The sequence below is a fragment of the Pseudorasbora parva genome, chromosome 4 (assembly GCF_024679245.1).
Source record: "Pseudorasbora parva isolate DD20220531a chromosome 4, ASM2467924v1, whole genome shotgun sequence".
Lineage (NCBI taxonomy): Eukaryota > Metazoa > Chordata > Actinopteri > Cypriniformes > Gobionidae > Pseudorasbora > Pseudorasbora parva.
The window spans coordinates 12,567,634-12,581,094 of NC_090175.1; the positions used below are offsets into that span (position 1 = coordinate 12,567,634).

The window sequence follows — 13,461 nt, forward strand, 5'->3', positions numbered from 1 at the left end:
CGAAAACACGCGAAGAACGGGACCTTTAACCTTGGGTAAATTAGGAGCAGTTTGAAACGAGAAGCAAGATAACCCAAGATTCTGTTTACCTAGGGTTTATGCTGCCTTCACGTTCTATTGGAAATGTCCTACTTCTGAAGTCGTGATTACGAGCTCAGTGCATCCAAATTTTGACTTGAGACTTTTGACTATTCAGGATAATTCCAATAGCACGTGAAGGCAGCATTAGATTGACCCAAGATTAACCATTTCAAGTGTGAAAACCCTTAAAATGTAATGGATGATATCTATAACAGGGGGTGTCCAAACCTGCTCCTGGAGGGCCACTGTCCTGTGCAGTTTAGCCCCAACCTCAACACACCTGGCTGGAAACTTCTAGTAAGACCTTGATTAGCTGGTTCAGGTGTGTTTAATTGGGGTCGGAGCAGGACAGTGGCCCTCCAGGAGCAGGATTGAACTCCCCTGGTTTATAATGTTAAGATCATTTAATTACTGTCTTTTTGTTAGGTCTCTCAATGTGCTCCAGTTGAAAATACAGATTCTTCAAGAGAAAAGGAATCAAGTTCAGACAACCCTATTACGACACCAAGACAAAAGAAGGTACGAATCACCAACATTAGCTATGCATTATAGACAGTATATAGGTATTTTAGGTATCAATATCTTTTAAGTTTAAGTTTGCCAGCTGTTAAAACTTGTAAATTACAACCTCCATTCACAAGTTACACACCAATAAAATGGATTACGATGTCAGTAAAATAATATGCAATTGCAGTCTCTTTCACAGAAGAACCAAGTGCTTGTTGTAATTACTTTAGTGAATTATCTTTGCCCCATAGGTATTTATTATCAAACGTTCTTCTGTAAACCAGAAGTAAGATCTTCAGATACTCATTGTGACTTTCTGGCAGGAAGAGTCTTTGCGTTCGTAAATCTGAGATATTTCACCTTCCTGAAATATCTCCGCCGAGGAAGGTCTTAACATGTTCCGGCTTATGCTGGGTTTCTGTGTTATCTTTGAAATCCAAAGCTATTGAAAGTCCTCTGTTTACATAGACATGTGGTGCTGATCAAACCGAGTTTGACCAGATAAGGCCTGTGGGAGAACCGTGCAATCGGCAGAATGATGTTGTAAACAGACTCAGAATTGCTGATGGAAAAAAATACATGATGTGACTTTCATGAAAAATAAGACCACTTCCTACCGCGGAGACGTTTCCAATTACATAAGGGGTCAATGAAATCATTCAGCTTAACACGTAGCGCTAGACGAACTGGCTTGCTCGGATTACCTCATTTTGTTTCGGGAAAACCAGCATAAACAAACAGAACTTTATACACTGGACATTTCTTGACATCGACGCTGATTTTTTTCATGTGATAGTTTAGCAGGCGTATTTACCAAGTGGATGAAGGAGATGCATATTTATTTTTATTTATTCACTTATTTTATGATTTTGTTTGATTAGACAACTTATCTCTCTTGAACATTTCCTTGTTTTGGCGGATTTCATTGGATTTGTCATTAAGTTTTATGATTACTTTTTTTTTTTCTATTGTTATGATCAGTAGCTGATGTCACAGAAACATGAAGGAAAGGGTTTGTTTATCATTAAACTTCACTAAACAAGGGTCAAAGGTTACAGCGACCTCAATTGTCCTATGCTTACTTGAACTTTGTATTGGGATGGTCTTGGGCATCTAGAAGGTTCAAATTTGCTGAGTGTTTTGAGTGCACAGGTACACCAGCACTTGTAGGGCTGTCAAAATCAGAAAAGTTTACTTAAATATTACTAATATTTAAATTAATTTAAAATTTAAAATACATTTTTTGGCTTGTCTTCTGAGGGTTAGGCAAAAGAGTTGTTTATTCAAAGCAATGGAATACCACGACTGTGAAAAAAAAGTGCATTTGACTGTTAAACTAACGATTATAAATAAAATCTAATATAATTTCGTAAAATGCATAAACAATTATGAACTGAAAAGCATCATATTTAAGCAGTTTAATACAAAGAGCCGAAGCGCCGATCACAGAGTACTTTTTACATTTAAAAACATGAGATGCAGTGGAATGGAAAAAAATCCACAAAGTCTCGAGACATGTTTTTTAAAGGTTGAACTTCTTTTAACTTTACATGGCTTTGTAAACATGCTCCTCTATTGTTCGAGAGAGCGAGTGCAATGGTCAAAGATGTCCGTCTAGCAGGGCTGTAAGCACCATAGATATGAGTCCCCCCCCCCCGAATAATGAGAAATGGCCAATTTGTCCCACCCAATATTTGATATTGTTGATGCTGCTCTGTTGTACTCCATTACACACTGCTCTGTTTGTTGCTAGGATGACCTAAAATGTTACATTTTAAGGTTAGTGGTCTAACAGCGCTCATCACTGTCAGAATGAGCGAGATGGCCAATCAAATGAAAGAAGGCGGGGCTTACTGTTAGTGCGAATTTTATTGCAATGAAAGAGGGCTTCGTAAGTAGCTAAACATTTAATATTTTACAAATTTAACAGAATTTGATGTGACCAGAAACACTTAGCATTTTTACATATTAGGCCGACGAAAATAAGAGTGAATGCGTGCATATTTAAAAACAATATATGTTGTTTGCAAATCATTTACTTCATAACTACAATAAGAACTTTTACAGTTCTTCTTTTCTTTTATTTCCCTAAAACCCTTTTAATCCTTTAATAATTGAATTCCTTCAAAAAAAACCAATAAGAAAAAAAACCTCCCCCAACGCATTTAAAAAAAAATCTTTGGTCCCCCCTACATTTTTAATAAATGCTTACGGCCGTCTAGAGCTTTTCCAACTGGGTGCGGTGTAAAAGGTGCCGGGACGCACTTGCACCGCGGTTCATCTCACATCTGATGACGCATCTTTATATGGGTTGCAACTTAAAAATAATGCTTTTTGTATGTTTATGTTGATGGATACACGTGCTGGCTCCTACAACAGCGATAATAATAAAAGAAAAACGTGGGCAAAACGGTCACTCTTAGTATGTTCGAATATGACCGGTCATCGCCGTTATCACCCGGGTATATTCGCCAGAAGACGCGAATGTGAACTCGCGCTCGCTGAGAAGATCTGTCTCTGTGCAGTCGTCTCACAGCACGCAAATATTGAGTTATCTTTCAAGGCTTGCGCTTAAACGGACAAACTCAAACAAGAAGCATGTCAACATGTCCATCTTGATGAGTATCCAAGCAGACATAGTTTGTATATAATGCCTTAACTGAACTTTATACAGTCGAGAAAGACGCAGTAAGTCTTAAAGGGGCAATGGTCTTTACTGCTGTCTGTTTAATGTCAAACAAAAGATAAGGACATCACTCACTGCTCTTGATTGAATAGCTTTTGTAATTTTCATTCAACAATTAAATGTGCGGTTATTTTACATTTTATTAATTTATTCAATTTCTCGACCTAAAAACTAATGTTAGACCTACCTGAAAAACCTGAAAAGCATTGTTTAATTATTAGTATCTTTGCTCAGTAGTATTTATTTGTGCTGCTGCTTGTATTTAAGGTATTTGTTCTTATTTTCTTTATTTTTATTTGACAGTAGTCTTTTTCCCCCTGAACACAGCAAATACAGAACCGCAATGAAACCGTGAACCTAAAACCATGATACAAACCGACCCGTGAGCAATCTGTACTGTTACACCCCTAGCATAATGTATGTGAGGGGGCGCCACAAAATTGTGAAAATTTTCAAAGGGTGCCATGACTGAAAAAAGGTTAGGAAACACTGGTCTAGAGAATGGAGAAACAATGGAAAAGCAAAGCAGAAAATGCGTTGTGTGTGTGAACGGCTTGGTTCCGCATTTGACGTAACCATGATCTTCTCCACATAGTTTTCAATGAACGATGCAGCAGCGGCGCATCTAGTGGATACAACTGGATAGACTAACAAAAACATTAAAACGCAACACTGACACTTTCATCATCGTCGCATCCACTAATAAGGCTGCCTGACACACACCTATAATTCAAATTCACCTTTTTTGCACCCGAATGGATTTTTATTTTAAATGCGATAAATATTGGACATTAGAGTTTTAATTTGACAGCCCTACACAACTGTTGTAGCTACCATCTCCTTTTATGTTTGCGCACTTTGTTTTGAGTGTTTTGTTTACCGTTCAGTCAAGGTGATTGGTTATCAATGTGGAGGGGAATCTGGTCGGTCATAAGTCTATAATTTTGTAAAAATGTAACAAGTCGGTTTTGTTAGTGGAAGGCTTTCTACCAATGAGAGGTAAAGAAAGAAAGAGAAAGAAAGAAAGAAAGAAAGAAAGAAAGAAAGAAAGAAAGAAAGAAAGAAAGAAAGAAAGAAAGAAAGAAAGAAAGAAAGAAAGAAAGAAAGAAAGAAAGAAAGAGAAAGAAAGAAAGAGAATCTGGACAGTGACAGCCTTTAACACACCCCTAACCCTACGTATTAAACACTGGTTTGTAACCCATTTCCTCACAGCTCATGCTATGAACCTGAATGATTTCATGGATCTTGTTGTTTCTAAGTCTGCTGAGCGATTAAGTTGCCTAACAAATCCAATAGAATTACATTGAAGCAGGGATGCAGGCCATGATGTTGGGCTCTTTTGGTTTGCGCTAGTAAGCAAGCAAACAACCAGGGCACCCTAGAAACCGCATAGCAAAACACTCCGAACCTTGGCAGGGGAAGCAGAACGACAATAAAAAAAACAACAACAAAGAAAAACAATTTCTGTTATTCTGAATGTCTAGCAGAATCCAAGTTAGAATGAAAGCCAAGTAAATACAAAAAAGTTACTTAACAAAATTATCTAAATTTACAGTTTAACGATATGTTGTTTCTAAAAACTATACCGTTCACATTGACTGATCACTGGGTGTTTTCGTTAGGTCACTCCGTGCACTTCAGCTAACAATACAGACCCGTCAAGAGAAAGTCCAGACAACCCTACACACACACCACGGAAAAAGAAGGTAAGAATCACTGCAAGAAACATTTTATTTTGTTTTCTTTACAATATATTAAAAAGAACGACCATAAAGACCAATCTTTAAAAACTGACCTTTTGTGTTATTTAGAAGAATTTTTTTTAACGTTTTTTGAGTGGAATAAGGATTTTCTTTTTCTCTGGGAACTATTTATTTAAAGTACCTTTCAAAAGTTTGGGGTCAGTAAATAAATAAATAAATATATATATATATATATATATATATATATATATATATATATATATATATATATATATATATATATATATATATATATATATATATATATATATATATATATATATAAAAAATACAGTATGTATTTTTTTAATCCCTTTTATTCAGCAGTGACGCATTAAATTGATCAAAAGTGACAGTAAACACATTTATAATGTTACATAAAATTTATATACCAAATAAATGCTGTTCAGCTGAACTTTATCTTGATTAAAGAATGTATCATAAGAAAAAATGTATCATGGTTTCAAAAAAATTATGAAGCAGCACAATTGTTTTTAACATTGATGATGATAATAATAATAATAAATGTTTCTTGAGCAGCAAATCAGCATATTAGAATGATTTCTGAAAGGTCGTGTCATGAAAATATAATAAAATAGAAAACAGTTATTTGAACTGTAGTAATATTTCACAATATTACTGTTTTACTGTAGCCTGACAAGCCAGACCCACATCAAGATGTTTGGTCTGGAAACTCACCATTGACGGCTCAATCCGAGGGGCGGATAAACGGTTGTCTTTCAAACTCCCTCTGCACGCGATAGGATAGCGCTACAACCAACCAGAGCAACGAAGGTGAAGCAGAGCTTGTTGATAGATTAAACATTCGCTGTATCCGGTCGCCAAAACTCGAACACATCTTCCCTTTTTAAGAATGACTTCAGTGCCGTTCTTTGTTCTTTTCTCAGAGAAAAGCTTAACTCCAAGTCTTCTAGAGTCGCGGTCAAAGCTGATTCGAAAGACTGCCATTCGCCAGTTTCTGTGTTTACTAGAAGCACGCAAACGTAACTCGGCCGTCGTCATTTTGGCCCCGCCCACCGACTCTATACATGATGTGATTGGCCCGACCAGAGTTTGGCGTTTACAGCTCAGAAGGGTATTGAGATTTGCTAGACGACACTTGCGGGCAGATTAAATTTGCTGCCGCTAGGGTGCGTCTAGATTTCTAGGCTAGTTTTACTGTATTTTTGATCAAATAAATTCAGCATTGGTGACTTCTTTCGAAAACATTGAAAAATCGTACTAATCCCAAACTTTCGAAAGGTACACACACACCTGATTTCCATGTTTAATGAGGACTCTCCATAGTCATAATGATTTTATACTGTACAAACTGTATATTCTGTCCCCTTACCTACCTCTAAACCTAACCATTGAACAAAACGTTTTGCATTTTTACATTTGAAAAAACCCACTTACTCACCACTTACTACAGTTAATGGGGGGGGGGGGGGGGGAAGAGCACAATAAAAGTAGTCTATATTGCTTGTGCACTATTATTCCAAGTGTTTTGAGGCCATATAATTTTTGTGGGGTGACCTTTTCATTTACTCCTACCATCTCAAAAGATCACACCACAACACAATGCCTTTGCGTGACGTTAGTGCTTCGACCCTTCTATAAACAGTCAGTCGAAGACATTTAATCCAGAATTCACTAAAGCAATGATTTTCCGGTGCGGTTTGCATCATTAACACATTAACGTATCGATATCCAGATCTCACTCGGTTACTGTGCCTTAAATGGGTCCCACGTGTGCTCGATCGATAGTGTCCTCTTTATCGTAGTCAAAGCCATTACCTACTGATCGTCTGTGCCTTCAGGACTATGTGGGTTGAAGATCGATGACATGATCTCATTTGCTTTGTGAGGTAAATGTGGTCATCTCTTCCGCTTTGCTGGCAGAGATTTGCTTGTTATGCAAAAATCAATGCTCAAAAGTTTAGATTTCAAAGTCTCTTCTGGCCAAACACAGTTTTGCAGCTGCAGTCCCAGGACGATGGTGCCATTATTTGTTGCGGTCCTGCTAATGGAAGTGGTTTAGTATAGTTTAAGGTCCGTTTTCAAATAATACATAGGTATTATTCATTTGAAGGTCAGTTAGCTGTTCAACATCATTAAGTGGCTATGAATCGATCTGAATTTGACTTAGCTCTTGTGCGGGTTAGATTTTTCACCTCTTACACTTATTCAAATGGTTTTCGGCGTTTACAGCCTTTATCGTTTAGCAAGGTAAGCTATGTGAACTGAGCCCATTTATAAATACCTTTTGCTTGTTATTGTTCATTTACATTACAAACGTTTCCTTCCATAATCAACCAAAACCCTAGATTCTCCCTCTGTTCCTCTATCTTTATCTTTCTTTTGATTTGTATCCTTCAGGTGAAGAAGATAAAGACGGAGGAAATGCCCAGATCTTTTCCTCAACCGACCCCCTCTGGTGATCCCGAGTCCAGGCTTTTGTCCCATCGTCCAGACAAAAGCTTGGGGACAAGAGATCCGTTTCCTCTGCATAGTCCAGACCGGAGCGTCAACCTCAGCGTTGACGGCATGAATCTGACTCCGCCGACCGTTAGCTCCGCCACATCCACAGAGACCTTCAACGGGTCAGTTTATAACTTTAAAAAGTTTGCCGTCAGTATGCTTTTGTTTTTAAAAGAAGTCTCTTATGCTAACCAAGGAGGCATTTTTTTAAATCCACAAAAACGTACTAAGAGAGTAAATGTGTGAAATATTAACTATTTTAAATAACTGTTTTCTATTTTGCCAGATGTAAGTTTGAGACTTCTAGTTGTCTTTCTACTCAAGTAAATATTTTTCAGGGTAAATGAATGTTTTTTACTATGCCTTTTGTCAGATACTGTTTTTTTCAGACATGTGCAACATGTTTGAAATTTACTTCAAATATAGATGTTTTGTTTACACACACACACACACACACACACACACACACACACACACACACACACACACACACACACACACACACACACACACACACACACACACACACCTACACCCAACAATTGATGCTAGAGTTTCTGTACCTGACACTTTATTTAACACTGTCTGGGGTAAATGTCATCTCAGACAGGCTAACTAATATTCAGTTGATATTATGGTGCTCAGTTAATCAAAGCACATTATTCTAATTGCCAATAAAAAAAGATTTGTCTTCATAATATTTCAACAAAATTTAACAGCCAGCTCCATCTTGGAAACGACTTTACTTTTCCGCTGATATTATGAAGCCCAACACCTGGTTCTATTCTACCATTTAGAAACAACATTAAAGTCTACATGAAATGGGACCCTGGGACAACGGATGGAAATTAGCCTTTGGCTACAATCCATTGTGTTAACATTTATGTATAATCATGTCTGTTCATTAACACACACTGTCCCTAATAAATAAATAAATCAAAATGGACAATTTTAAATTTGCAGTATTTTTAAATTATTTATCTGTGAACATTATATATATGGACAAATTTAAGTCCTGCCCTAATTTTTTTTTCTTATTCTTGAATAGGGTTGGAGATCATTTGAATTTTAATGATTCTGCTTATCGATTCAGATTCTTATTGATTCCTAAGTAAAAACAAACAAACAAACAAAAAAAACCTTAGATATCATTCGCATGTATTAAGTTAATTAAGTAAGATAACATTAAGTCTTATTGCAAAACATTTAATTGTAGCTGAATACCATGAACAAAAATAAACAAAAAACAATTGCACAAATAAATACAATTTAAAAAAGATATAATTGAAATAAACATTTTCAGGTGTTCAGATACAGAAAATATAATCAAATGTAAAATAACACTGCACTTTATAAAAAAGTAAAAAAGTTATTCTGTCTAGAACAGCGAGTTTTCTTTGTCATTGTTGTTTAATTAATATTATCATAGAGATGGCATCAGGAAAATCTGCCGTCACGTTTGAATTTTACACGTGTTTTTATCTTTTCTTTTCAACTGTCTTAAAACACAACCAACTGTGTTTACGAGAATATTTTGACATAATTTTGTGTGTATTTGTCCGTTTGTGTGGTGTGCAAAAAGACAAGGAAGACAACTCAACAGTTCATTATCGCGCATTATTCACTATGAGAAGTCATTCTGTGCCCACGTGTGTGTCTGCAGCACAGAAAACAGCATGCAAGTCTTTTTTGCGGTCGAGTGTTTAAAATCACATTAAAATCATGTTTTCTGTATACATGTTTTGGATGTGTGCAGAGCACACAAAAGTCTTTGGAGCTTGAATGGTTTAAATCACAATAAAATGTGCACACACACTGTAAAAAATTATTTAGAAAAAAAGTCACCTGGTTGCCTTAATTTTGAGTTCATTGAACTTAAAATTTTGAGTTAATACAATGAACATTTTTTTGAGATTCGACAACCTTTATTAAAATATTATTAAAAGATTTTGTCAGCATATTGGGTAATTGTGTGTGTTTTATTTCTGATGACACAGTGAAACATGCCAAATAGTGCTATTTTCATGATTTATCAAATTTTTTATGTGGTTCAGATACAATAATATTGAGTTTCTATTTATTAAACAAATTTCCTTCATTGTATCAACTCAAATGTTTTATTTCAATAAGCTCAAAATTTTAAGGCAACCAGGTTACTTAGTTTTTTAAGCTAAACCAACAAAAACCAATGAATTTTTTTTACAGTGCAGGAACCGATAAGCCAAATTAAAATTTCTTATCGAATCACTGGTTCTGGAATATTTGGAATCGGTTCTAAAATGGAACTAGTTCTCGATAGGGATCCACCGAGCATCACCGATTAGTTTAAAATATGCTACGCTATTTGAAATAACAGCCGCAACCTCGCCTGCAATTTCGCAGCTCTGTCACATTGCTCTGCCTCCCGCTCTCACACACACACTGTCCTGGTGCCGCCGCCTCCCTTCCACTCACGTCACTTTTTTCTAAATCCCCTACAGCGCGAAACATGAGTCCCGCAAACACGGCGGCGAAGAGCTTGTTTGTAATCGAAGGACAAATGGCTCCTTAGTTTCGAAATGGTTTGGGTACAAGGTGATCGCGTTGAAAATAAAGAAATTTGTCTAGCGTTAGAAGCTCATTTGAAACATTGCCGCAACTCATTTAAGAAAATGACAGCTCCGAAGAGACGCCGCTTTAGTTCGAGGTAGTGCTAACAATAATAAAGAAAGACTATGATCAACACATTGTGTTACCACTGAAATGTAGATGTAATATTTCCAAATGTAAGCCCATTTTATGTGGAAAGCACGCTTCATACTGTCGTCTACCCTGGCTCTAACCTCGAGTGTTTTAGCCTGTTTACTTTTTGCAAACCTTGTGAGTGCACAAACCCAAACGCTGTGACCTCACGCTAAATGTTTTTATTGGTTTATTAAGTACAAACAGGCAAGTGATGAAAAATTGAGTGTGAGGGATTTGTTCACTTCAAACAAAAAGATTTTGGAATGAGATTGCTAACTGTAGTAGCGTTTAGTCCACTGTCTATAATAGACTAATTTAGAGATCATTTTCTTTTTAACTGACAACGACAACTTTGATCGGTTAACGTTGATACGGTCAACCATCGGTCATCGGTTAACATCCCTAGTTCTCGATACCCATCTCTATTCGTGAAACCATTTCTCTTGAATAAAGGTCACGCTTTAGGGAAGAAAAGACTATCGTAACTTCTGTTTCATGCTGACTTTAACCTGACTTGCAAGTGCATGAGAATGCATACTGTAATATTTTGGCAGCAGCTACTGCATGTGAATTGGGGCATGAAATGATGATGAGATTTTTTTTTTTTTTTTTTTTTTGAAAAATTCAAACAAGTTAGCCTTCCAATAATTAATCCTGGAATTCAGTAAACAGTTAGTTTTTTCAGTTGGTCCAGCTGTCTTGTCAACTTGCTGTCATTTTCTGTATGTATATGTGGACCTTGCATCTTCCTGTGGGTCTTTTGAAGCGAATAGCAATCCAGCAATCTCGCCTTTCTCTCGCCTCTCGCCTAAATATTAAATAACGGCATACCTTTGTGACCGCTGCAGAATTATCAGCATATCAGCAATACCACAAGAATGTATTTAGGCTAGTAAAACATTCTTGTGGTTCTTGTGCAATAAAGACTGTAGATTAATGCATTGCTTTAACTGTGATCAGTAATGATCATTAAAATTGTCCTTGATGTTGCCATGTACTTTTCCATCATTTCTCACAGAACAAAAGCTCAGTAAAAGGGCCTTGTTGTTCACTCAGGGAGGTGGTGGCTAAGCAGGATTTCCGTTTTGTAATTCATGACGGCAGTCATTATTTTAATACCCTTGTCAGACTGTGTAACACCACTTAAGAGCTCCAGTGAAGTGGAAAAATATTTCCCTTTTATTCAGATTCAGCAAGAAATCTTGCGAAATGTCTTTTCAGGTATGTGCGGTACCCTCATTTTTAGTAGGCTTTACGGTAAGATGCAAAGGGTCATTTCAAATTTTACAACAAAAGGGAAGCGCCCTGATAAACACAAAAATGCACAAGAACTTTGTTTGATAATCATGTGATTCATGAGCTATTTGGAGCCAAATGGACTGGGTTTTATTATTTTTGAATAAGACCCATAGGCGGAATTTGCGGGTGGGACAGGTGGGACATGTCCCCACCGCTTTTTTAAAACATCTTGCTTCACGGATGAACCTAACTAATACAAACAAAACATCTCTGGTTAACTAGAAGAGTATAATTTGGTTGTTTGTTAAATAAGAGGCGATCTGGCACTCGTTGCTGCTGTTATCAGATTTAATCTATAGGCCTATGCCTTTATTCACATGAAAAATCTTGGCACAACACTATTGTGTTTAGATGCAAAAATTAAACGAGATCTATATCAATAAATGAACTATTTAATTGATTTCCGGACATCTTAATACACATTTTTCTGCAATTGTTATTGTACATATTTTACATCTGATATAACATTGTATCAGCAATGCTACCCCCCCTTAATACGCCATATAGTGCATATCATATGCACTTGAAAAACTGCGTACAATATGCACGCTAGGGGTGACCCCGAATAGTCGAAGATTCGATGCATCGATATGCGGAGCCTGATTCGACCACCGATCTCACGGTCGAATCTTCGTGGGTGTTATGAAACGAGGATCATACCATTGTGGCAATATGGGGGTGCTCAATATTTTAAAGACGTGTCGCAGCGCTGAGCTGAGCATCGGTGTGCGACCCCTTTAAGGGCGCTGAGCTTCGCACCGCACCTTTAAAATTAGAACACGTTCAATGAGTGTACACACACCGGCGGCAGCATTCAGAGCCTGTCCGCGGCCGCTCGGCAAGTTGTTTAAAATCCTGCTGCACCACAGAGCGCTTTCGTGCAGCTCATCTTTCAGTCAATTCAAAATTGAGCTCGCGTGTGTATAATGTGCGCGTCAGGTGGCGGTGTGAGTGAGATCCTGAGGCGCGCGGGGCTGAGCTTCGCGTACGTCTTCACCCGCTTTAGGCACAATCGGCTTCAGAACATGCATGTAAACACACTCAAAGTGTTCTTTTCCTCTCTAGGCAGGTATATTTTTAATTTTATTTATCAAAATGTTCTTTTATATATTTGTGTGATGTTCTGTATTTCGATCGCGGCTTTAACATGTTATGAGAAAACAATTTATGAATGTTTATCCACCACATTACCTTTTAGGCTATTTAAACCTAAATAAGAAAGCCATTGTATGTGTATTGTATGTGCATCTTTAAAGGGTTAGTTCACTATTGTCTTTGTCTTTATCTTATTTAACTTGTTGTTTTCGATGATGATGTGAAAATATATTTTTACTACAAAAAGTTTAAAAAACTGATTCAAATGTTTATTGTATCTGTTAATTGGTTATCATTGTTTTGTAAAAATGGAAAAATCTGATTTTTCCTAAAAAATATATTATATTAATTTACTATAGGCTATTATATATATGTGGAATACTCCCTGCTCTATTCCCTCTAGTCAAAAATTGTATCCCTTAAAACTTTTTACCATAATAACATTTAAATGTTTATTCCTGTGAAAAAATTGCATGCCTTAAAGTAGCTTAAATGTAACTCTACAACACCCTTGCTTCATTTAGTATACATGGATTCATGAATATACAAATTAGATTTGACTAAATTATCAAACAGCTAGTCATGTGTTGCTAGTGTTAGGCAAACCATGTTCCGTTTGCCATCTCAATCTGCTTTTAGTATCAACCATAGACAGTAAAAGAAATGGACAGAGCGTTCCCATAGACTTCAACGGCGGAAAATGATGTCAATTAGGAGCACTCACTTCCTGATGGCTGAGCGAACTGCGCAGGCTCAGACTGAGCTTGGCGACGTAGATGTGACGTGAGCAACCTGTCTGACAGCTGTAGGTCTTCTAGTAGTTGTGGAAAGTGAAATCTGAAT

The 13,461-nt window shown here is 36.9% G+C and overlaps 1 protein-coding gene across 3 annotated transcripts in view; it reads left to right on the forward strand.

Moving 5' to 3' along the window:
* The window catches only part of fam13a (family with sequence similarity 13 member A), a 75,431-nt gene that overhangs the window by 30,580 nt on the left and 31,390 nt on the right, over positions 1 to 13,461 (forward strand). For all 3 annotated transcript variants that reach the window (XM_067440952.1, XM_067440951.1, XM_067440953.1), the window contains 3 exons: positions 508 to 600; positions 4,897 to 4,980; positions 7,399 to 7,622. In XM_067440952.1, coding sequence (XP_067297053.1) covers positions 508 to 600; positions 4,897 to 4,980; positions 7,399 to 7,622 — 401 coding nt within the window. The remainder of the gene's footprint in view (positions 1 to 507; positions 601 to 4,896; positions 4,981 to 7,398; positions 7,623 to 13,461) is intronic.